At 41.4% G+C, this 26,908-nt stretch overlaps 1 protein-coding gene across 2 annotated transcripts; it reads left to right on the plus strand.

The window, feature by feature from the left end:
- ranbp2 (RAN binding protein 2) lies at window positions 1–26,533 on the plus strand. Of its 2 annotated transcripts, none has more exons than XM_089002380.1 (29): window positions 1–209; window positions 2,983–3,050; window positions 3,142–3,253; window positions 3,485–3,637; window positions 3,852–4,082; window positions 4,710–4,852; window positions 7,235–7,430; window positions 8,237–8,371; window positions 8,496–8,655; window positions 10,125–10,306; window positions 10,447–10,640; window positions 10,832–10,955; window positions 11,095–11,256; window positions 11,393–11,530; window positions 11,866–11,997; window positions 12,093–12,314; window positions 12,408–12,491; window positions 12,747–12,888; window positions 13,008–13,102; window positions 13,182–17,460; window positions 19,034–19,195; window positions 20,071–20,157; window positions 20,228–20,403; window positions 22,468–22,702; window positions 23,264–23,353; window positions 23,431–23,579; window positions 23,815–24,088; window positions 25,023–25,372; window positions 25,638–26,533. In XM_089002380.1, exons 1-29 carry the CDS (start codon window positions 138–140, stop codon window positions 25,941–25,943), a joined length of 8,853 nt encoding a protein of 2,950 aa, XP_088858506.1. In that variant the 5' UTR covers window positions 1–137; the 3' UTR covers window positions 25,944–26,533. The 2 variants fall into 2 exon arrangements, with proteins under 2 accessions (XP_088858506.1, XP_088858507.1); XM_089002381.1 differs by having other exon boundaries at window positions 13,020–13,102.
- The last annotated feature ends 375 nt before the right edge of the window (window positions 26,534–26,908 follow it).

The raw sequence follows: 26,908 nt of genomic DNA on the forward strand, positions 1-26,908 counted from the left end.
GGCAAGCCTGCGAAATAATATCACTAGCGGGTTATGTGACGGGGTGATCGCTCTTTTCATGTTCGCATTTGTAATTACTGACGAATCACATTCTATGCAACGTTACCGACTTCTTTAGTGCCCTTAATTTGAGCGACATGCGGCGAAGTAAAAGTGAAGTAGACCGGTATGTGGCCTCCGTACAGACGTCGTCACCCTCTCTTAAAGAGGTAAGTGAGCCGGTGGCGGCTAATGTTAGCGTTGCTATCGGACATTGCTGCTTCACCCGAATCTCAACTCAACTAGCGAGCCCGAATAAGTCAATAAGGGTTGGGGTTAGTTTGAGGATGACTTCCATCGGAGCACACTGTTGTGGTCGATATTGCCCATCTGGTCATCGCGAGCTAGTGGTTTTAGCTAACAGGCTTGACGACGATAGCCGTGCCCTCTTGAATGCAGAGAAAGCGCGCGGCATGGACTGGCCACGGATGCTAAGTTACTGAGCACTGTCAGCTAGCTCGTCTTGACTCACGAAAACAATTCAACATGGGCCGTTCTGAACACAATGTCCAATTAGAATGAATTTTTAGTTAGAGTGATATGGAACGGGCTTGCGACCACCTTGGTGTGCATTCGGTGACATTTTAAGAATTAATCAGCTACCATGAAAGAGAAGCAGAATAATGAAACTGAAACCAAATAATCAGTGTACGCACATTTATAAACACAACACTGCAATACGCTTCTTGACATGCATTTTTATACCATGTTTTCATATGACTTGTGTGATTTAACAAGTGTAACGAAATGATAGAGGGGGAAAATGAATATGACGTCAGCCTTAAGATGTGATTGAAATAATCAGTTTGAATATGCAGATTTTTCTCATAATTTCATAATTGACGGAAGTAAAAAAAATCTGATTATATAGCTGCAGTTCAAAATGGATAAAATAAATTGTTCATTCATTATAATGCTAATTTTTAAGATGATACAATGCAAAATATCTACATTTATTTGATGAAACTGATAACAAAGAGTATACACATTGTGTAAGGCAGGGGTGCTCACACTTTTTCAGCATACGAGCTACTTATAAAGACTTCTTCTTTCTTCTTTTCCTTTCGGCGTTTCCCTTGACGGGGCTACCAAGTCAAAATGATCTACCCACAACAAAAATGCAAAACATAATTATTTTCAAATGTTGTAAGGATTCTTTGTATGTACAATGTATGTTGATGTACCTTGAATAACTGAATAAGCCAATATTGCACAACACACATAATAACTACATATACATAACATAATAAATAACTATTAACATTTTTTGTAATTACCTGTGTTTACTTTGAAGACTTGCACTGAATTGAATCAGCCAGGGATGCATAGTCCGGCCAGTAGCTGCTGACAGCCAGCCTCAAGCACATTTCCAAATGTTCATCATTCATGGTGGAACGGTAGTTGGACTTAATGATCTTCATGTAGGAAAAGGCTGACTCACATAAATAAGTGGAGCCGAATAATGCAGTCAAGGAGGTAGCACATTTCCTCATGTTGGGGTACTTTTCCTGTGTGAGTAAGTTACAGAACTATGACCTCTGGACTTCAGCAGTGAGAACACTCACAATCTCCGATGACTTTCCACATTTGCTGGGTTAAATCCTCAGCCGTGGCTTCACAGAGCCGTGTAACTGTATGTCTTGACAGCTGCAGAGCTTTGATTGAAGATAATATCTCTGCCTTATTTTTAACGTCTCTGAACAAGGAGTCAGCTGCTTCAACAAATGCTTCTTTTACCATCTCACCGTCTTGGAAGGACATATTGTTTTTAACAATGGCGTGACTCACCCGGAACAATGGCGTGACTCACCCGAAACGGGTGAGTCGCTTTTGAAGTATGTTGAGTGAAAAATGACTGCTGTCCGGACAACTGGGATTTTAGTTTGTCCACCGTTCTCTTTCTCAGCTGGCTTTTCGGCGGGAAGTCAATGTCGTATTTTCCATGAACAGTCCGAAAATGGTGCTCCACATTTTCCCATTTCGTATGAAAATAATATGTTTTGCCCCCTTACTTGGTCCCGCTTTCTCACTCATTTTGATCACCATATGTTTTAGCAAGGGCTTAAAATTGGTAATTCGCTGACTAGCTTGTAAACTTTGCTGCGTTTAGCGCCGTTGTTTACGCATGCACGGCGACCTAAAGGTAAAAATACAGTTCTGAATGGTTGCCCTGTATGTCAATCAAGTGACGGGACGTTTGATAGGCTGACAAATGTTTTTTTTACTGTCACGCTGCGATCGACCAGTACTACCTCCGCGATCGACCAGTAGATCGCGATCGACCTAATGAGCACCCCTGGTGTAAGGGATCAAAAAGAAATTCCGCCAAAATCATATTAAATGCAAAACTATACTGCTCGGCAAACACGAGTGCCTGCTCAAGTTTTTGCCATTACACTTGTTAAGGCAGTTGGAATGAGAAACAAGTCATCCATCTGATACAACAGATGGCTGCACCAGCTACATTTCACTTCTCTGTTGCAATTTCCATCAGGTTATCTATGTATGAATGTTGTACAATGTGCATGTTCTACCTGTGGATGTGTGGCTTCTCTTGGGCTACTCTGATTTCCTCCCACATTCCAAAAGCATTAATGTGGGTTAAAGGAACACACAAATCAAAATTAATGTTCCCTTAATTCTATTAGTGTGTATCCATCCATTATCTGAGGCGCTTATCTTCACCAGGCTAAGTGGGCATGCTGGAGGCTGTCCCAGCTGAGTTTGGTCAATAAGTGGGGTGCACCATGACCTGTTTGCCACCCGATCATAGGGCACACATAGAGAAATAACCATTTTGACTCACTGTCACACCTTTATGGATGTTTTTGGATCGCGGGAGGGAAGTGGAGAAACCCCATTTGGGCACAGGGAGAACATGTAAACTCAACACAGAAAGGTTGTGGCTGAATCAAGATCTGTTTGATTTCTTGTCATTTACAGAGGCCTGTCAAAGGATTTTTATTTGCTAAACTATACTTTGAAGCAAAGGAGTATGAGATGGCTAAAAGGTAACAATGAGGGTGAACCCATCACCCCTTAATTATGCTGCACTGTTTTAAACATGTTTGATGTATTATTTTATTTTGGTTGTATTCTTAGACATGTATCAGAGTATCTAAAAGTCCATGAGAGGGATCCCAAAGCACACAAATTCCTCGGACAGCTCTATGAGCGAGAGGGAGATGTCAACAGGGCTGTGGGATGTTACAAGGTAAGATAGCCATGTTTGTTGCTAGCTCCCCAAATTGCTGTTTGGCTGACTTTAATAGATTGGTTCTTCCTTTTTTAAAAGTGCTATCTCGTCAGATTGATAATTTATGTAGGATTTGCAGTAAAGTAACTCAAATTTACTCTAGTTGTAAATGTTAGAAATATTTAGCACCGGGTTTGTGAATTGAGTGAGTCATTAAGTGCTTAAACGTTCTTTGTGCTGTGTATGCAGCGCTCTGTGGACTTGAATCCAGTCCAAAGAGACCTGGTGCTGAAGGTGGCTGAGTTGCTGGTCACCAAAGAGGACAGCCACAGCAGAGCCGAGTTTTGGGTGGACAAGGCTGCCAAGTTATTGCCGGGGAACCCAGCAGTCTTTAATCTGAAGGTGAGGCTCTTGTTCTTCTCAGGTTATTGCCTGTCTAAAGACTAAAGTTATGCAATAGATTGAAAATTATATTGAGGTGTCCCCAAAAGATCCCAACAAATACAGCAGCGATTATTAACATTTTAATATTCCACCAAGGTATACTAATTGTCATGTGACATTGATAGAGTGTATAACACGGACGGCTTTCCCCCCTCTTTTTCCACTTATAAAGGAGCGTCTGTTGAGTCGTCAAGGTCAGCAGGGCTGGAACCGACTGTTTGACCTCCTTCAGGCTGAGCTGGCAGCACGACCAGGCGATGCGCATGTCAATGTGAAGCTGGTCCAGCTCTTTTGTCAGGATGGCCGAGTGGAGGAGGCTGTTAAGCACTGCTTGGCAACTGAGAGAAAGACCTTGCTGCGTCACAGTCTGGACTGGTACACTGTGGTGGTGCAGACCCTTCAGGTCAGTATGGCCACAAATGGAGGCTTTCATAAAATTGCGATTCGGTGTCTTTCTTGGTGGGTCTATGGGACTTTGTGTCAAAGCTATACCTCTTACACTCCTATGAAGGCATTTGTCAGTTTATTTTATTTGGCTGCAGCACTCTGGGCAACTCAGCCATGCTGATGCCATGCTGATGGTCCGTCAGAATGTCTTTTAGGGCTTGGTGATAAAATGATATGGTATTTGTGAAATAGTTTTTCCTCAATGGACAAGTGAGATGTCCTTCATAGACTCTGATATATAGATTTTTGTTCATGTTTTGACAATGTGAAGAGTCAAAAATTAGGAGAACTTCCCCGTGCTGAAATAAGGTGGCGAGCCAGTCACTCCATGTTTGTTCGATACACATCGCAAAGCGCCATGCACAACAGTGATGTGAATGTTTCTATTACTGTGGTAAGAGCGCACATAAGAAACAGAATCATTATTCAATTCGAATAAATAACAGAAGGCCCCAAAAAAAGTTTAACGGTGTAGAGTTGAATTTTGGAAATCTCAATGGGACTCAAAACCCTCTCCCCAAATCCCTGCGCTTTATTACCTACTGCTGATTGATCAAAATCCATTTGGGCCAACTACTTTCAGGATTACCTGACTCAGCCCAGTGTATCCACCAATGAAAAGATGTGTCGACGTCTTCAGAGTGAGCTCCTCTTGGCCCACTGCAATCTTGTGAGAATCACACTCTCTGGAAGCACTGTGCAGTCCTGCCTTGACGCTCTGAAGTGGTAAGCCGGTGTGTGACGTGGGAGTAAAATTGCAGTTTCCTATAAAAGCTGTGGGTGTGGATGCTATAAAATTGATTTGCCACGACAAAGGTTTCCAACTACTCCGCTAACAATTGACTTCACTTCTTCCCTTGATCGCCTTGGCTTCAGCCAACTTGTGGACGTTCCTACGCACATAAAGGGTCACACACTTGACCTGATATGCTACTGTGGTTTGTCCCCTTCCAACTGCACAGCTGTTGAACTCCCAATAACAGACCATTAACTCGTTACTTGTAACGTTTCCATCTCACTCTGCACCACCAAAACACCCCGTTCTATCAACTTTCCTAACATCAAGGGCATTAACCCGGACTCTCCTGCTTTAATTTTCACCTCGTTATCTCTTGACCCAAGCTCCTCTCCTGATGATCTGGTTTCCCGCTACAACTCGAACCTCAACGACATTCTTAACTCGCTTGCTCCTGTCAAATCCCGCTCTGTTTTATTCAATCATTCTGCACCCTTGTTCAATGCTCATCTCCGCTCCATGAAATCGAAAACATGCCCGCTTGGAAGACTATCGGAGAACCAGACTCACTGTTCACAAAGATATGTACATCACTCAACTTTCTCTCTACAAGAACAGTATCTCTCAAGCTAAGTCACAATACTACTCTGGACTCATTGACTTAAATACTGGAAATACTCTGGCTCTCTTTTCTCTTGATAACAATCATTCAACCCCCTGTTTCTCTCCCCCCACATTTATATTTCTCTAGCACCTGCAATTCTATCCTATTCTTCTCTGAAAAAGTCAACAAAATCAACCAGCATCTTGGATCCTCTGTACCCATATCCTTCATATCCCATCTCATCTCTTAGCTTCTTTTGATCTCCCTCATCCCTCTACAATTTCGAAGCTCATAAATAAATCCAAGAATTCCACCTGTCAATTAGATCCCCTCCCGACAGTTCTGGTCAAATCTTGCTTGCCATCTCTCCTTCCATTCATTTCAGCCATTATTTACTCCTCGCTGTCATCAGAAATTGTTCCTGTCCCCCTCAAAACTGGCGGCTCACACCAATTCTTAAAAAGCCTAGATCTGATCCCAATGACTTAAAGAACCTTCGCCCCATTTCTCACCTTCCTTTTATTTTCAAAATCTTAGAAAAAGTTGTGTACTCTCAGCTACACTCTCACCTCTCCCAGAATGATCTCTACGAACCATTCCAATCTGGTTTCCGCCCTCTCCACACTACAGAATTAGCTCTCTTAAAAGTCACGAATGATCTTTTGGCAGCTGACGCCGGTTTACTCAACATCCTCGTCCTTGTTGACCTCTCTGCTGCTTTTGACACCATTTCTCGTCCCATCCTCCTTGACAGACTTTCCTCCATAGGGATCACCGACACGCCCCTACGCTGGTTCCACTCTCATCTCTCTCACCGCTCTCCGTTCATCCAAATTAACCCCTTCACTTCACAGTCCTGTCCTGTATCTTCTGGTGTACCCCAAGGCGCTGTCCTGGGACCGCTCCTCTTTACCACCTACCTTCTTTGCCTTGGCAATATTCTCCGCAAATTTGGCATAAAATTTCATTGCTTTGCGAATGACACCCAGCTCTATCTCTCCAGCAAACTTCAACTCGTCCAGAATTCTTCAGCTCGGATCATCACCAGAACCTCATCCTTTCACCACATCACCCCGTCCTCCAATAGCTGCACTGGCTCCCGGTCAAATAATAGAATCAACTTTAAAATTGTTATTTATACATTTAAAGCTATGCATAACCTTGCCCCCCCCCCCATACCTATATGACCTTCAAATTCTATTCCCTCTCGTTCCCTCAGATCGTCTTCCTCCCGCCGGCTCTGTGTGCCCCCCCCCCCCCTTCCCTGCCCGTGTCAGCACGATGGGTGACAGAGCCTTCACCTGCTCTGCCCCCAAACTTTGGAACTCACTTCCTCCCAACATTCGTAACATCGATTCTCTTCCCACCTTCAAGTCCCATCTCAAAACCCACCTATTTAAAATTGCATTATGTGTGTAGCTCTCTCTCTTGTTCCTATTTATGATTTTATTTTATTTATTGCATTGTATTTGTGATTATATTTTATTATAGTACCTATGCTTGTCTGTGACTGTAAAGTGTCCTTGAGAGCTTTGAAAGGCTCTTAAAATGTCATTTATTATTATTATTATTATTATTATTATTATTATTATTATTATTATTATTATTATTATTATTATTATTATTATTCGAATGTGTGTGAGGTGGTTTAATTTTAAAGTAATTGATTATTATAACTGCCTTTCATTGACAATAGCTTCCAATTTCTAACCCTTTTGGAACTGACTTGTGTAGTGTAATATTTTTCCATCATTCTGCATACACACAGTCTTGACTGCGCGATGCAGAAACTGAGTAGTGTTGCTGGACGGCAAACCGATGACCTTTGCGAGGTGTTTGTGGAGATGCGAGCTCACCTCTACCTGCATGCTGGCACACTGCTCTTGAAGATGGCACAGGAACGCCTACAGACATGGCGGGCAGTGATCGACCTAGCTGCGCTCTGCTATTTGCTGGCCCTGCAGGTATACTATGCCTTTAATATGCGTGCTGTACGTACAATGAAAAGGAGGGAGTTAGCTGTGCCCGGTGACACACATTGTACTGCCCATAAAGCTGTTGTGTAAAATATTTAATCTATATTCCAAGTTGTTACAACAGGCTAAAACGGTTTTCCAATCAAATTTCAAGATGCTGTTTCTGAGTTTGTTACCATTATATTCATTTTCATTGAGAGTGGTTCTGGGCTTGAAAATTCAACCTTAATGCTTGCGAATGCTCCTGGGAACAATTTCATCCAGTGAAACGATGTGAATGCATGTTTTTTAATGCTTCTACTTCGACATACAACGAAAACGCTCCAATTATGTGTCCGCCTGTTGGCGCGCACACACAAGGTGGAAGGAGTGTAAGTCAGGCTTTATAGTCTTCTAATAAATATTGACATTTTCAAATGACTGATGCCTTGTTGTTGGCCATTTAACCTCACTAGCACCATTTGCTTTATAAAGATCAACTTTCCTTTTAGCTTGCTCCCATTCACTGAGGCCCTCCTGATCTGCTTCACATTTTGGAAATGAAAACTGTGTGCATTTAATTTTTTAGTCAAACAAGCACAATTATTAATAATGTTAGGTATGACTGTTGAAAAACACACATATTGCTGGTTGAGACTTCAACTATTAAAAGGTATTAAGCAATCATGATCTGAAACATTGGGACCTTTCGTATTGGGCGAGAGTAGAGCATTTCAAAATCGAACTTTATTTCAAGGCGTGCAAGAAATATGGTGGAACAGTAGGATTTATTACTATTTTTTTCTACCCACAAGGCTCCCAAGCCAAAGATGCCCAAAAGAGATCAGTCTACCCCCCATCTTCTCGAGCTGCTGGCTAACGACAGACAGAGTCAAGCGGGCCACATGCTACTCAATCTGAACACTGATCCATGCAACTTGATCAGAGAGGTATGCATGATTTTTGTTGAGATGAGTGAACCCAGTGTTAGTGCACTATTCAAGGTTTATGCTCTTGAGAGGTGAGGTGACTGCCCTGTTTGTTGATTTTAAAAAAGTGGTTGTGTGTGTCTAGGTTGTTGAGGCGTTTGGCAACCGCAGTGGTCAAGATTGTCTTGTTGAACTATTATTAGGACCGCAGGCCTCGACTGGCTCCTCCTTCATTGCCAATGATGACATCCGGTCCATTCGAGCACAAACTCCAGAAATTTCTCAGCTAGCCAAGTGGGATGCAGGTGCAGAAACTACCAAAAATGAAGGGTATCGATTCGTGATAGGAAAAATTGGGCTTCAAGTTGCTTTATGATCCAATTTATATTTTTAATGTCGCCCTCAAGTTAAACATTGGGGTGAACGCACAGTGGCTAGCCATTTCCTTAACCCAGGGGTTGGAAACTCAAAATGTTGAAAGAGCCACATTGGACAAAAAACAACACACACCACAACACAAATCTGTCTGGAGCTGCAATAATTTACAATGAAGGTAACATGTGTAGTATGTATCTAAATTAGCTATATTGGCCTACTATCAGAATGACTAGGTTCCTGACAAATACAGAATGAGCCTTCATGATTAAATTAAATGATTACATGTGGAGAATGACGCACCACCTGACTAATTTGTAGGATGCCGCCTCAAGTCTAACTATTACAATATGAATGAATTGTAATGTGTTTTGTTGCTTTGAAATTATAGAAATGCAGCAAAGAAATCCGGTGTTGAATATTATTATTTTGAGGATTCAAAAATAGATAGAAACAAAATAGAAGATGCATATCGTGCCCCTTACCTGGGCAACAAACAAAAGGGCAATAAAACACAGCGTGCATTTATATATGTTGAATCAGAATCATCTTTATTGCCAGGTATGTAGAACACACAAGGAATTTGTTTCCGGTCGAACACGCTGCACTAGTATCATCATCAAACAAATTGCAAAGAGGCACTATACAGTTCAATTTGGGCTACTGTTCAAAGAGTTAATGGCTTGGGGGAAGAAGCTGTTTAAAGTTGTTCTCTATTAATTTATAATAATAATAATATTAATTATATATTATAATAATAATGTTTTTTTTTTTTTACCTTTGGGCTCAATAGCCTATCACGTATCACCATTCTGTCGACAAGTGCCGCCTGCGTTGCATCTTACCCTGAGAATGGGTCACAGGCGATGACGCAAATCATCCTGTGATATATGCATACATTAAGTCTGGACCCAACATTTCATAAAACTCCGCGTGTTTACAACAATGGAAAACATTAAGAATGTTTGTCCTCCAACAGAAACCATATTAAAACAAATATGTTTCCCACCCTTTTTCCATTGTAAAAACATTTTTGAAAACAGCCCGAGGGAGCCGCTGGTTGGCTCGAAAGAGCCACATGCGAAGGCTTCCCTTTTCTTTAAACCAACTGTGCCATTGGCAGGAGTCAAAATACAACTACTTGGCTCATGCAGCATTTGAAAGCTTCATTTTTTCATCACTACTTTTGATACAATAACTGTAACCTTGAAATAATTGCATTCATATAATATTTTCTTTTGGGGAATCATGGATGAGATATTTCTCATAACCTAAAGTTACTGTGCAAAGACCTTCACAACAGCTCAATTACACAAACAGAATTTATCACCAAAACAAATTATTTTGATAAAAAATCCAATACTAATAGAGTGAAATAAAGTGTATGCTTCTTCTACAGGTTCTATCCTGTTATATTGCGGAGACTTGCAACATTTGAGCTGGTTAGGTTTGCAATGGGCCCTTTTAGGCCAAAGACCATCCTTGAGGACCTGGCTACAACAACTTTTCCCCAGACTTAATTTAGAAACTTCCAAACTGGACACGAATGCACCAGAGTCCATCTGCCTTCTGGATTTAGAGGTCAGTGGAAACAGCCCGTTCTTATTTCACATCTCTAGTCTATACGCCAAACTCGCATGTTTGACACTCACTTGGACAATTCTATACCATTGTAACATCTTCAACAAAGTCAGTGGTTTGTTCTGTTTCTTGTCTTACAGGTATTTTTACATGGTGTAGTGTTCTGCAGCCATTGTCAACTGCAAGAGACTGCAAAGTTAAATCGTGGAATAAACCAGCAACAACAGCTCTTTGAGCCTCGCTGCCTCCCTCTTCCAATCCTCCGCCTCCTGACCACAGAAAGACAGAGGGAGTGGTGGGATGCCATCTATAGTCTGATTCACAAACGAGCAGTGTGAGTCTCCCTACCTCATTTGCTTCATACTACCTCATTTGTACTGTAGCTTGTTTTAACTGCCATAGCCAACTAAGACAGTTCAGTTTTAATGACTGTCGATTCAACCCACCTCTCTTGCCCAAAATACCTACGCACTTAAATGTATGTGTGTGTTTTTAAATAATATACATGCCTCTCTTTTATGTAAGTCCCGGCATATCAGCGAAATTGCGAATGATAGTACAACATGGACTGAACACTTTGAGAGCAGGAGAGAAACATGGGCTGCATCCAGCACTGGCTATACACTGGGCTGAGTGCCTCACCCAAACGGTATGTAAATCTATATGTGCCTGTTTTTGGTTATATGTACAATGTATGTATATATGCATTTGTTGAAGATTTGGTCTATTAGGCTGTAGAGATGTGCACTTCTGTTAATTTTAGTCTCTGCTGTTTTGTAAAATAAAAGGGTGATGGCGTTAAGTCATACTATGACCAGAAGGAGTACATCGGCCGCAGTGTCCACTACTGGAAAATTGTCCTTCCACTGTTGGACAAAATCAAAAACCGGCGAAGTATACCAGAACCTCTTGACCCCCTCTACATACACTTTGCATCCAAAGATATTCGGGTTAGTTTTCCTAGTTGTCCTATGCGTTTATTTGTGTGTTGGTATTACTGAAACCCCCTGAAACGAAAGAGCTCTTTTGTATTAGATTTCGCAAGGCATATCAGAATCAAATGCATGTAACTTATCTCTTGCCCAGGTCTCCTCTGTGAAGGGTTTTGAAGAAGAGGCCAAAATAGCACATGCAACTCTGCTGGACATTGAAGGCAAGACAGAGGAGGCCATTGCCACATTGGAATCCATCAATAACATGTCATCTGTCTGGCATTTGGCTCAGGTTGGTGGTCTAATTTTACTCCTGGCTAATATATCTAAATACTGTTTAGAATTTTTTGATAATCAAGCAAACATTAAATGAATGTTCATACCATAACCAAACTTGATCACATGGTAATGATACAGTTTATGCTAACACCTTTTTATTGTTCTAATGGGACAGTCCAACCTTGCTTTTTTTGTACTGATGTGTTTTCGTGATGAAGTCTTTCAACTCCAAGGGTTTCTTTTGCATCAACATTGTCAGATAGGAATCCATCAAATGCAATTTGAGCTTGTGAATAATTGTCTTCTGATGTCTGTTCTTGTTTACAACTATTGTGTTTTGTTTGAAAGATCTATCAGCGGCTGTCTGAGGAGGCCCGCAATGGGATTGAGGAGACACAGGACAGGTGCATCACTTTTCTGAAGAAATTCAGGATTTATCTATTAAAGATCTACAATGCCAATATGGATGACGTTGAAAAAGTAATACTTTTTTCCCCATTTATTTTTGTTCTTAGCCAGATGAATGCATAGAAGCTCCAAAGCTGTAAAAACCTTGCATGCATATTGTATTTCAGCTTCCAGTGTCCATGGAGGAAATTGTGGACCTTTTAAATGATGTGAACCAGCAACTTGGCGAGAGTGAAGAGGATGACGAAGAAGAAAAGAAAAATGGTTTCCGGGGACCAGCCCATTCAAGCCTTGCTTATCCCACAGACACAAGTGCCACCATATCACACATGAAGTTTTCCAGTCCTTCACCGAGCAAAACCCTTGTTTCTCCTTCCAAACGAAACCTGGTGGGCACCATTTATTTACTAATTTATGACTGGCTCACCATCTGAAATTTCTGTGTGATTAAATATTGTACTACAAATTACTTTCTCTTCCAGATTTCTCCAAAGACACCGCCTCACTGGGTAGAGGACCAGAAAAGTCTCCTCCAAATGTTGTGTCAGCAAGTTGAAGCCCTTAAGGTCAGTCTATGAATCGTCATATTTGCAGCACTAATGAATTTAATTTACATTATTTAGTTTTTTCTTTATTCATCCTCATGTATTTTCTATTTAATGCAGGCGAATCATAAGGCCTGCTCTTGTGGCTTGTGTAGTAATATGCCTAGGAAGATGTCGAGGAGCTAATAATTCTTTTGTTTCACAGTATTGAAAGAAGTTATGTAAAGGGAGCATGAGATGAATCAAATTAAGTCCTGAGGTCTTTATTTTTTTCAGAATGAGGTCCATGACCTGAGACACAACTCTTCAGCTAACACGAGCTCTCCTCATCACAAAATGTATGCTAAAAGCTATGGCGCAGAAGGCCTGCAAGAGTCTTTTACTCCTGTGCAGTCCTACCATGGGGCCCCCTTGACAGGTCAGTGTACTATTTGGTACACAAAAAAACTTTATTCGTGGCATTTACGATTGGTTATTGATAACAGGAAGCCAATTGATTGATGTGTCATTCTTCATCTTTATGCATTGGTGGTCAAGTTGCCACTACAGGTCCCCCTGGGTACTTCAATCAGTCTCCAGCATATAACTCTCAATATCTCCTGCGCACCGCTACAAATGTAACCCCAACAAAGGTAAACTAAGCATTTTATCCTTTGATAGCATGCAAAATCTCATCATGCTGACAATGACCCCCCACCCCATTTTATACAGGGCCCAATGTATGGTATGAACCGTATGCCACCCCAGCAACATATGTTTGCATATCAACCGACGACCCATACTCCTCCTCCTGCCCCTGCTTGCGTATACCCTCCTCAAGAACAGACCTTTGCTCCCCCATTGCGGTTTGAAACGCCAGCTACCAGCCTCTTATCTCCGTATAGTGAAGATTATTTTGGACAGAATGCAACTCATCAAGCCAGCAATCCTCCTTTACCCGAACCTGGTTATTTCACTAAACCACCTGTCATTCCTTCTCAGCCACGAAAGAACACGGAGGGGAAACCTATAGATTTTGGGAAGCTTTCCTTTAGTCAGGAGGCACCTGCTGAAGTACCTAAAGTCCCGAGTTTTGGAACAAATGTCATTTCGCAGTCAACACCATCGCCTGCCTTTAAATTTAACCCTAACTTTAAATCCAACGATGGTGATTTCACTTTCTCAGCATCCAAAGCAAAGCACAGCGAAAGTTTGCTCGGTCTTCTTACATCTGACATCCCCAGTAAGACTGATGCTTTGCCAGAGAAAGCTCCTGCTCATGAGCAGACATCCGGCCAGGCAAGCATTTTCTCATTTGGCAATAAAAATTCTTCCGGATTCTCGTTTGCTAATACAACACAAAGCGCAGGCCCCCTGTGTCTGTTAGGAAAAGTAGATCGACCATTTCAATTTGGGGAAGCTACCCAGCCAGTCTTTGGTAATGCCAAGTCTGTACCTGAAGATGAAAATGCAGCCGAGAGTGACAATGATGGCACTCATGCTGAAGAGGAGGAAGAGGAGGAGGATGATGATGACGACGGTCCTCACTTTGAACCCATTGTACCACTTCCTGATAAAGTAGATGTGAGAACAGGTGAGGAAGACGAGGAGGAGTTGTTTTGCAATAGAGCAAAGCTGTTTAGATTTGACATGGAGACAAAAGAGTGGAAGGAACGAGGCATTGGCAATGTTAAAATATTGAAACATATCACTACGTCGAAGATTCGACTATTAATGAGACGGGAGCAAGTCCTGAAGGTGTGTGCTAATCACTACATAACCACTGATATGAAACTGAAACCTAATAGTGGTTCAGATAAATCATGGGTATGGAAGGCCATTGATTATGCTGATGAACAGCCCAAGTCTGAACAACTAGCCATCCGCTTCAAAACAATAGATGAGGCATTGCTGTTTAAGAGTAGGTTTGAAGAAGCCCAGAGCATGGTCGAAGCGCAGAGCATCGTAGTGAAATCAAATGAGGAACAACAAGAGAAGATAGAAGACGAAATAAAAACTCCCAACCTTTTGGAAAGGTTTGCAAGAAAAGAAGGCCAATGGGATTGCACTGAATGCTTTGTGAGAAATCAACCTGAGAGTCTGAAATGCGTTTCCTGTCAAAGTGCCAATCCCAAATCCACAGCAAAGCCAGACAAGGAGCCTGAAGAGCAAACAAAGGGCGCTCCCTTTGCTTTCAAGTTTGGAACAACTGATACTTTCAAGTTTGGGACAAATGAATCAAAAAACAGCAGTTCTGGATCCACCTTTCCTGGATTTGGCACTTTTGGAACTTCATCGGCCTCGTCTTTTACATTTGGCACAAATTCCAGTCAACCTGCAGGCACAACCGAGAAGCAAAGCGTGTCTGCAAGCAACAACTTAGAGTCCATTGTGAGTTCTGGATTTGGCACCCAATTTACACAGGAACCAGGTCAGTGGGAGTGTGCTGTGTGTAGGGTAAATAATAAAAAGGATGCAGCAAATTGTGCAAGCTGTTCAAGTCCCAAGCACAGCAGTGATTCAAAAGAGTGTGCTCCCATAGTTGCAAATGTATCAATGGCACAATGTTTGGGGTTCAGAGCTGATCTGACAAAGGACGATAAGCAGAGGAGCACATCAACTTTACAAGCCATATTTTCAAAGAAAAACTCAGAGTGGGACTGTGACACCTGTTTGTTGAGAAATGAATCCACCAGCAGTAAATGTGTTGCCTGTTCAACACCAAATCCCAACACGAAAAGTATAAGTAATACAACTGCTTCAGCTACCCCCTTCAACTTCGGAATAAAAACATCGTCACTGCAGATGACGGAAACTGGCTTCACTGCATCTTCTGGATCTGCCAGTTCTTTTCAGTTTGGGCAAAACAAAGTTGAAACATCAACTGCTGCTGCTTTCAACTTTGAAGCTTCCCAGTCTGCTCCAAAGACCACAACTTCTTCTGGATTCTCATTCTCAATGCCCATGCCTATAGGTGGCTTTACATTTGGAATTTCAGGTACTGAAAAAGATGAAACTGATAAGTCCACCCCATGTGATCAGATGGGTTCAGCTTCAGCCTCCAGCTGTCTTAAAAGTATAGCTGATAAGCACAAGGTGAAAGAAAATGATTTAACTCCATTGGAGGTTAATCAAGAGTTTGAGACAAATCCATTAATATCAGGTAACACTAATGCTTTTAGTTTTGCAGACCTGTCAAAGTCATCAGGAGGAGACTTCCAGTTTGGCCAAAAGGACCCCAGTTTCAAAGGTTTCTTTGGTGCAGGTGAACAATTGTTCTCATCAACACCCACCAAAGTGAACAACACAAATGAACAAGTGGAAGACGACATGTATAAAACTGAAGAAAACGACGATATCCAGTTTGAACCAGTGGTGCAAATGCCAGATAAGGTTGAGCTCGTCACAGGGGAAGAGGATGAGCAAGTTCTTTATTCACAGCGTGTCAAACTCTTCCGGTTTGATTCAAATTCCAGTCAGTGGAAAGAACGTGGGGTGGGAATCTTAAAATTTTTGAAAAACAGCTCCAATGGCAGACTTCGGGTTTTAATGAGAAGAGAGCAAGTTCTAAAAGTGTGCGCCAATCACTGGATCACTACCACCATGAATCTTAAGCCTCTGGCGGGCTCAGATAAGGCGTGGATCTGGATGGCCAATGATTTCTCGGATGGTGATGCCAAGCCTGAACAACTGGCCGCCAAGTTTAAAAGTCCAGAACTTGCTGAGGAATTCAAAGCAAAGTTTGAAGAATGTCAACGTCTCCTGTTGGACATCCCCTTGCAAACACCACACAAACTGGTTGACACAGGCAGAACTGCACATCTGATTCAGAAAGCGGAAGAAATGAAGACCGGCTTGAAAGACCTGAAATCATTTTTGACAGACGACAAAAAAAAGATCAATGATGATGACGGCCAGCCTCGACCCGCGAACGTTAAGTCAATGTCAAGTCTTCTAATCAAGCCTCATAGTGAAACCACTGGCCCTACTTTGGAGTGGGATAACTATGACCTAAGAGAAGAGGCTTTGGATGACACTGCTGATTCGTCGGTCTATGCCTCTCCCCTTCCTAGCAGCCCATTACGAAAGAACCTTTTCCGATTTGGGGAGTCCATGGGTGGTTTCAACTTTAGCTTTCAACCTGGCATAAGCCCTTCCAAGTCTCCCACTAAACTTGACCAGAGCCGATCCTCCGTGGGAACGGATGATGAGCAAGATGTCACCCAGGATGAGGAGCGAGATGGTCTGTACTTTGAACCTGTGGTTCCCTTGCCTGACCTAGTTGACGTTTCCACAGGTGAAGAAGACGAACAGGTCGTCTTTAGTCACAGAGCCAAACTTTACCGTTACGATAAAGAAGCAAGTCAGTGGAAAGAGAGAGGTATTGGAGATCTCAAGATCTTACAAAACTATAACACAAAACGGATAAGGCTGATTATGAGGCGAGACCAGGTGCTTAAGATCTGTGCTAACCAGTGGGTCACAGTGGCCATGAAGCTCGAACCTATGAAAGGTGCGGAGAAGGCGTGGGTGTGGAGTGCACTGGACTTTGCTGAAGAAGGAGAGGGCAAAGTGGAGCAGTTGGCTGTGAGATTCAAATTGCAAGAAACTGCAAACACGTTTAAGCAGGTCTTTGATGAGGCCAAGATCGCTCAGGAAAAACTGGAACTTATGACCCCCGTGGCATCCATCGTTTCTCAGGACAGTGGAGATTCTTCAAATACTGTGTGTGGGAAGGCAGCAATTGCTATTTTGGAAGACACCACAAAGGAACGCACCGAACTCTTCATTGATAATAAAACATGTGGTACTGAAACTCCAGTGCACCCCGCCAAGTCAGTGATGTCGCCCCCTAAGTTTGTGTTTGGCTCTGACAGTCTTCAGAAGATATTTGGAAGTCCAAAATCAAACTCTGATTGTGGCGACTGCGAAGCCAGTTTGAAAGTCAAAGATTCTCCACATCCTAACAAGGGACCATCTGTATCACCTGCCTTCAAAATTCCACAGAAAGGTAAGCAAATATTACTCAATGTTTATCAAATGTTCTGATCAGACAAAGTGGGTTCCCTCACATGCGCCCCTGCTCTTCCCCAAAAAATCGAACTGGTCATATACTTTCTTGGGTAGAAAATACCCATAAAATACATTGCTACCATGAGCAAATGAAAACAAGTAACATTATTTCATAAGTTTGGCCTTTATAGTGTTGATAGCCATTTAGTTCCTGTTAACCCAACAATCCATCACCCTTCAGGACTGGATTTTAGGCTTTTCAAAGATAATCCAATGGCCTTTTGGACAAGCACATCGAGCACTCGATTTCAAAGTCCAGGTACTACAATGGGTGTCTCTTAACACTTTTCAGCTGTTACTTTGGTGGTAGATGCACTTAGAAAGGAATAACCCAAATGCACGAGTGGAAAACAGTAAAACGTGAATAGTATGTCTGCATGTCTGTTCAGAAGTGGTATACTTTGAGTCCATTAAAGTGGAAAACAAGTGAAACATTTTGTTTGAATTGTGTTCTGTATGCCCCAATTGTGTAAAACACTATCTGCGTGATGTTGCGGACAAAATGGCATTGCCCTTCGATGACTGATCAAAATACCATGTTCAGAGAAGTGCGGCCAAATGGAACATAATACATGCATTGGAAAGACATTTTTGATAAACCCTTTATGTATCTCAAGTTTGGTTCTTTGATATTTTGAAATGTTTTAACATGCAGTACTATTGTATGCGAATAAAAGATCAAATAATTCAATTATAGTATATTTTACAGTTACAGTTTAACATGCGTTGGTTACAAAATAGGTTATATGCAATAGAAATGTGTGCAATAATATGGTACACAAAGAATGTATTGGTGACAAACAAATATATGATCAATGTAAAATGCATAAATGTTATTGCAGACATGTTGGCAGGGGGTAGAATTCCTGAATGTCGAGGTTGGCAACCATGCATTTTTTTGGTGTGGGGGGTGCTGTCAAAGTAAGGGAATGAAAGATTCATAATGAATGAGTTTGCTTTCATCCAGTTCTGAAATTGTTGGGGTAACAAATTTCAGGGCAGTCGAGCTTTTTTTCCTTCTGAAACAGTGCCAGACAATATTTAGGCTAGTCTCAATTTACCAATCATCCGTAGCGCCAAAAAGACATTTCTCACCAAAAGCCATTGTCGCCAAAATGGTGAGTTGAGTGCCGCTTTCCTCAGAGGAATGTATGCGTTGTAAACATCCTACACTCCACATTTCGTGCAGGTGCATCAGTGTGAAATGCAGCTCCTATTCAAGTGGGGCCTCTGCAATGCAAATGCCTGCAAATTCTTAAATATAATGTATTTATAGTTTTACACTATTGCCCAATGTGGCAGTGTACTCTCACACTTTTGTGTTTTGCCGTGATGTGATGAGGCATGCATACAATAAGCAACTATTGTCACCCTAATTGTATAACCTTCATGTTCATTTTTGCTGTGCATAATATTTTAGTGTGCAAAACTAACACCTTGTGGGTAATCTCAATGGATTTGTTTCCTTTAGATATCGTTCACTAATGTACATGTTGGTTTATTTGTTACAGGAATCAGCGGTGCTGGGTCAGATGAGGATTCAGAGCTAGAGATTGTGTATGTCAGGGAACCCACCGCTGAACAAGCTGCTCTAGCCAAAAAATTTATGCTGCCACTGACCTTTTTCTGCTACCAAAATGAACCGGGCTATACAAGTGAAGATCAACCTGATGGTGAGGCTGCACTTTCTTTTTGGACAGCATGATTTCAACAATGATGGCTAAATTGGTAGGCAGAATGCATGAGTTGAACACAGACAAAATATAAACGTGTCAGTGTGTGTAATGTTTCATTAGCATCATTGAGAACAATAGTGCTGTTGTTTAACTCTTTAAAACCAGAGGGAAATAACTGTGAATACATTGTTTTTTTAATACTGTGTACAGATCTATTTTTTTGTTCTTTCTCATTTTTTTCTGCAAGACCTCACTTCAACCCTTTCTTGTTGTTTGTTTTTGCAACTACGACATTACGTCACTTTATGTACGTCACTTCCTCACTCTACATATGTCACTACCTCACTTTACATATGTCACTGCCTCACTTTCCAGACGACACTACCTCACTTTACATACAGAAATTATAAGTATTGTCTGTTGTCAATTGTATGTCTTTTAGCCACGTTATAAGTGCCTTGCATGTCTTGCACGCTAGGTCCGAGAGGACATTAATTTCATTTGTGCTGTATGTCATGCATATTAGCACGTTTGACAATAAAGCTGACTTTGACTTTGAGATTGTTTTTTTTTTTTCAGTTCAGTATCAAAATACACTATTGAACTTTTTATAGTTTCAAGAAATTTCCCATGGAAGCCAAATTGCATTTAGATATTGCAATCACGGCAATTACAATATTAGTTGTAGGAGAGTGCTTTTTTCTTCTGAAAATAAAATAATTTAACTAAGCTTTTCAAACATTGACATTTCAGAACAATTAGAGATATATTCACCAGCAGTCGGTGTGATCGACTTAATAGGGTTGAAGGAGAGTAGCCTGCTACTTGTATTGTGATGACTTATTCACTTTTTTTTACTTTTATTTGTGTAGATGAGGACTATGAGTCGGCAGTGAAATCCCTGCATGGAAAACTTTACCCTGATCCTCTTGAAAGAGAAGACACTACATCTACACACGGTATGGTAATTCAGGGTTACCAATTTTATTACTCATCATTTCCCTGAAGTTTTGCCTCCGATCCATTCAGAACCTGACTGCCAGGTTGTTTGGGAGAAAATGCCAACGCCTGAGGAGGAGGAAAAAGCCAAGAGCCTTCAGCTTCCAACCACCTTCTTTTGTGGCCTGAGCTCCACTGACAGCGACCTGGATCCTGACAAAACAGAAGACTTTGAGACTGAAGTTCAAAAGGCCCAACGGGAACTGGTAGGAAAAGGCTGAAAGTGTTGAAAGAGTCTATTTCACCTAATTTACGATTCATAAGCTAAATAAGTAGTTATTACAGTCAGAGGGAGTAGTGACCAAACCCTGCCAAAAACATCAAATTCACTCACCCCTACATACTTAGAAATTGCCCATATTAATGAGCATGTATATCCCCAAACATGGAGAAATATTTAGAAATAGTTTTGCACTACCCATAAAAACAGAACTCAGCTGATTAAAAATATACTTATGGCAAAGAATGTCTGCACCTTGCCACTAATAAGACAACCTAAACCCAGTTCGGTCCTGACAAGATCTTAAGAACAGTGGATGTCATTTCCACAATTGTCCTCATTACCAATTACTATGAGCCATAGCTTCGAATTTACGTTTCAGAAAAAAAAACGTTTTTTTTTCAGATTCTGGAATAGATGATTTTTGTTGCAGGTAGCTGAAAACAATTGTTGAATTTTTCAAATAACTGTTACTATGCAGAGCTTTAACTAGATTGAACCACTTGGCAAAATAATTTAAATGTGACAATATTACACTGAAACTCCTCTTTAATGAAATCATGTTTGCAGTAAATGTTTCACAGAGTGACTTTTCGCAATAGCAAATTTTATCTGAGATATAAACACACACACACACACACACACACACACACATACTCAACACACAAAACATACATGTGTACTCTTTACACTTCACATGACCAGTGTAAAAAGGAAAAAATTAGAAAGAATTTGTGAAATTTGCGATCAAATTTACCAAGGTCTTCTCTTTAGAACAGCACTGATATCCAAGATTTCAAGGTTGCAAACTGCACGCAATGAACTAGTTTGCGTAGCCGGCCACATAAGTGTACATGAAAGGCATCTTCAGTAACTGCCGATTTTGCTACTTTGTTTCACATTTAGTATGTACAATTGTTTTCCCATTATATCAAACACTTGTCACAATTTTTTGAGAATTTGTTGAGTCTCCCCAATGTACTGCTCTTTACAATTTTCATTCTTACAATGTATGGAATAAACTACATTACTTTGTTTTTCATTTGGTAGCCTATCTTTTGGATGCACTAATTTTTGCCTTAACGTGTTTATCGGTTTGAAATAAGTAGGAATTTTATGTTGCCAAAGGACTCTTTGTAATTTTTCAGAAACTCCTGCAATGTACGGTACTGCTACTCCTCTCCTTTTTGAATCTTGAGAATTATTGGTTTCGTTCGCTAGTCTTTCTTTCTGACATTTGTTGAATGACCACTGAGGGTACCCACAGTTAGTGAGTGCTCTCCTGATATGTTTTGACTCCTTTTCTCTACCTTCAGTGCTAGTTGGTATTAGTTTAGCCCTATGCTGGAGGGTTCTGATAACTCCTAGTTTATGTTGTAAAGGGTGGTTAGAGTCAAAAAGTAAGTATTGGTCAGTGTGCGTAGCCTTCCTAAAGACTTCTGTTTTTAGCGCTCTGTCCTCTTTTATAATTACTTTACAATCCAAGAAGGCTAGTTGGTTCTCTTGAATGTCCTCACGAGTAAATTTAATGTTGAAGTCTACAGAGTTGAGATGATCTGTGAAGGATTGAATTTCTTGTTTCTTAATTATGACAAAAGTATCGTCCACATATCTAAACCAGTGTCTAGGTTTTGTCCCTGGGAAGGATGTGAGGGCCTGTTTCTCCATCTCTTCCATGTAAAGATTAGCCACTATGGGTGAAACTGGTGAGCCCATAGCACAACCATGGATTTGTTTATAAAAATTTTCCCGAAATTGAAAATACGTAGTATTAAGGCAGATTTCTAATAATTGGCAGATGTGATCCGGTTTCAGTTTGGTTCTTTCATGCAGAGAAACATCTGCCAGCAGCCTCGTCCTCACCACTGAGACTGCTGCTGGGGTTGGGACAGATGTAAAGAGAGAAGTCACATCGTATGATGCCAAAGTTTCCTCAGGTTCCAATATGAGTATGAAAGATTTTGAATTGATATTGATTTGATATTGGTTGAATCTTTCTTGTGGTCTTGTGATAACTGTATGACATGACTTCCATTCATGCATACTGTAGGATGCCCAATTAAAGACTGCTGAAAAGGTGTCCAGCGGCCCTCCTGAAGACCAGACAACGGAGCCGGCCCCGGGCTGCAAATCGAGCAAGGAGGAGGACTCAGGCCAAACAGCAAATGTGCAGACACAAGCTCCAAACAGCAATAACAGCAGCTCCCCTATTGACTTGTCAACTAAGCCACAAGCAGAGAACATTGCCGCCTCCTCCGCAGTTCCTCCTTCTACGACAAGTACAGGTTTGCACTTGTACAGTGGAAACTACTCATGAACGTCTCTTCATCTAAAATTTTCAAGTTACAAAATGTGTGAACAGGAAAATCTTGTTACAAAATACATTTTGAGATGGGAAATGTAGAAATACAATCTCATCTGCTTGGAGCGTTGATTTTAATGAACGCAACATACTTATAGCTGTTTATAACATATTACATGTTACATATTTTGGTGCATTTTTACGTATGTTTTTAGGAAATAGTTCTATGAATTTGGGGCTCGGATGGACATGGAAAACACGTCTCGACGTACAAAATTTTCTCACTTCTAAATTAATTTTGGAAATAGGTTGTTACCACTGTATTAGATGTGCCAGATGTGCGTGTGTGTGTTAGTGTGAGTGAGTCATTAGTTTGAATGGATGATTGGCTCCTCTGTGTACCCTGCATTGGTGTCTGCTCGAAAGACTGAAATATGCCCAACTTTTTGTGATGGATTTTGCATCAGATGCTCGCTCACCCATCCCAGTTGAAAACAAAAAAACACGACTGGGTGGCAGAAATAATAATTTTCTTCCTTTTCAGGTGCACCCAGCTTTGGCTTCACAGCAGTTGAAGGCTTCTCTTTTGCCGATCTGGCACAAAATACAGAAGGCTTTGCATTTGGAACAAAAGGTTAGTTTGAGTGTGTAATTTATACTCGTCTGTATTGCCAATGCTGACTAAAGTATTGTTTTAATATGTGTGTGTAGATTCCAACTTCTCTTGGGCAAACGCTGGCGCTGCTGTATTTGGTTCTTTGGTTCCTGCCTACAAGAACAATGATGAGGGTGCAAGCGACGAGGAGGACTCTCCAAAAAATATTGACATACACTTTGAACCGATCGTTACACTCCCAGCGGTAAGTTTGTCTCACGGAGACGTGAAAACAATCTGCATCATGTGAGATGAAGCCAAAGCCTGGCCAAGTGGAAAAGTAGTCATTGATCAAGAATGATATATTAAAGATACAGTTGCTGTCTTGTGTCAGAGAGGAAAGAATAATGTCAAGCATGGGTTGTTCACAGACATTTTGCAGTTTTTTTGTTTTTAGACAAATTGATTGTTACATAAATGGTGTCACTCCATCATGTCAGGTGAAAACCAAGTCTGGAGAGGAGGACGAAGAGATCCTATTCAAGGAGCGTGCAAAGTTATACCGATGGGACCGCGACGCAAGCCAGTGGAAGGAGCGCGGCGTGGGTGACATCAAGATCCTCTACCACCCGGCCAAGCGTTTCTACCGAATCCTCATGAGAAGGGAGCAAGTGTTCCGGGTTTGCGCTAACCACAACATATCCCAGACAATGGAGCTGAAGCCCATGAGCACCTCGGCCAATGCTCTCATCTGGACTGCCACAGACTATTCGGGTACACACGAACATCGGCTTGTTACTTATACGTATACATACATATACAGTACACTGATATGAAAAATGTATTGGTTTAAAGAACAATGGGCACAACAACAGCCGTATAGTAAAGTGTGACGGAGTGGGGTGCTTTTTAACTCAATCACTGCCAGACGTGCTAAAATGTGTCCACTCCAGTGCCAGGGTTTTTGTATTTGTCAATCAAATTCCAGGACCCACAGAATATAGAGTTTTTGGACTACAAAAACATTCAATGGAGCGTAAAAAAGCTTAGACTCTCTTCTTTCACGAGAAAAAAAATAGTTAATTCCCAAGTTATATGGGTCTGGAGTTATATGAGCTTGAAATGAGGGCGGCTGTCCAAAATACAATGCAATACGTTACGAGTGGTCGTTCATAAGGTGAATTTGTTCGTAAATTCCTTCAGTGCTGTTTTTTATGGGATGTATGTTTAGGTCAAACACTGAAGCACAGTACGCAGCTAATCGCAAGCGAGCTGGGCCAGAAACAGGTGTGCAATAGAAAATCTACCTTACACCATGAACATTTTTCGACATACCCGTAAAAATGTTTGTATGTACCATTGTTCGTAACTCAAATGTTCATAGGTCGGGGAGCGTCTGTGTTGGTTTATATAGCGCTTTAACAGCTTTAACAGCGCTTTAACAGCTTTAACACTTTGTTCCAGCTTCAGCTGAAGCTGGAACAAAGTGCTAATATGGAGAAACACAAATGCTGCCACCTTGTGGAAAGGAAAAAAAAACATTGCCAGAGGCCATGGCCAGCGCTTTATTGGCACCCAAACAAGAAAAAACAAAACCTGAACAAATACAGGAATGGTGCTCTGTCATATTTTCAATTGCCGAATACATTCGCGAATGGCAGTGAATGAGTGAATTAAGGCTCAGCTCTTCCTCGTCTTGTATTTTCAGACAGCGTCGAGGGTGCCGTGGAGCAGCTGTCGGTCAAGTTCAAAACCCCGGAGATAGCCTCATCCTTCAAGAAGACTTTCTGCGAATGTCAGAGCAACATCAGCCAAATTGATGGTTCACAAAGTCCCGTGCCGATGTCCAGAATCCAGGAGCACTCCAGAGACTCAAACCCGCAAGTGTTCCTCGCAGTCGAGGCAGATGGGCAACCGATTGGCACTATCACCGTCGAGCTATTCTCCCACCTTGTTCCCAAGACAGCGGAAAACTTCAGGGCACTGTGTACAGGCGAGAAAGGCTTTGGGCTGAGAGGCTCCATCTTCCACAGGGTCATCCCGGAATTCATGTGTCAGGTGAAGAGAACTACAATGATGGTGATCTCAATCGTTTTGGGGTAACGCTTCATAAAGTTTGTAGTTTCAGGAAAAAAAAGTGTAATTCATAATGAAGATAATTAAACAACAATATTTTGGCATGAAAACTTACCAACTCTGTTATTCAATTGTCCTCGTAATAAAACATAGAAGAGGTAAAGCTATCTTAAACGTACAATATGCTGCATTTTATGTGTCTTGGGTGGTCATGCCATTGATTGATATTTTTTCATGGCTCCCGTAGGGCGGCGACATCACCAACAGCGATGGCACGGGCGGAAAATCCATCTATGGCACAAAGTTTGAGGATGAGAACTTCGACGTCCGTCACACGGGTCCAGGCATTCTGTCCATGGCCAACCGCGGTCGCGATACCAACAATTCCCAGTTCTTCATCACACTGAAAAAGGCCGAACACCTGGACTTCAAGCATGTGGCTTTTGGCTGGGTTCGACAAGGGCTGGAAGTGGTGCAACGCATGGGGGAGCTTGGCACAAAGGGAGGCGTCCCCTCCAAGAAGCTTCTTATCACTGACTGTGGACAGATTTAGACTTTATGTTTTGAAGCTTGCCCACTCCCATGTGTATCAAAGAATTACACATTGACCACAACACAACTTGTCGAGGGCCACAAATATTTTGTACAGGGCGCTTTGAGCTATACTACTCAGACGTGGAAATCTCATCCATTTATGTTGTCAAAATAGTTGTACATGAACTTTTTATTTTGTCTTGCATGTGTTCAATTTGAATGTATAGGTACACTTTAACGGCACACACACCAAACACCCTTACAGACCAATCTAAAAACAAAAAGTTAATTTAAACAAATGGAATGTAATTTCAAAGTACCGCTTTTTACTGATCCAGGTGGACTCCATGTTTGTGTCATTTGTCTCCTGCCCGATGTTCATTGTTGCCCACATAAAACAGCTTCAATGAAAATCGGTTGCAGTTCTGTTCAAGATTGATTATGAGCAAGAAATAAAAATGCTTTGAATAACCCGTGCCCATATTTTGGTGATCATAAGTAGAAATTCATTATAACTCGGGTCGATTTGCTTTGGAAATTTATTTTGCTGCTACAATGTAATGTCTGGGAGTTTGGTTTCCACACAATAAACATGGAATGATCCATTTACTCAATTTAATTCATGTCTTAATACCACCAATACCATGTCTTAAATTATAGTGTATATTTAATATCCCAAAACACAATTTGTGCTGTAAAACGATTCACCTGAAACAGTATGTACTCAATAACATGACGACACATTCACTGCCGTTCCCGAATTTATTTTTCCCTCCCACCAGGGGGAAGCATTTGCCTTTTGTACCGCCGACCGCTTATCTCAACTGTTTTTGAGCAGTCGGCGGGGGACACTCTGAACTGGTTGCCAGTGAATTGCAGGGAAAACGATTATAAATACTACTGTACATACTGTATACAGAACGCTACAGATATGCTTTGGTCGTCTGATTAATCTTAATGCTGTACGTTTGCTGGACAGCAGGT

Source organism: Hippocampus bargibanti, linkage group LG08 (genome assembly GCF_051943395.1).
Source record: "Hippocampus bargibanti isolate YZ-2025 linkage group LG08, ASM5194339v1, whole genome shotgun sequence".
In the NCBI taxonomy this organism is placed as follows: domain Eukaryota; kingdom Metazoa; phylum Chordata; class Actinopteri; order Syngnathiformes; family Syngnathidae; genus Hippocampus; species Hippocampus bargibanti.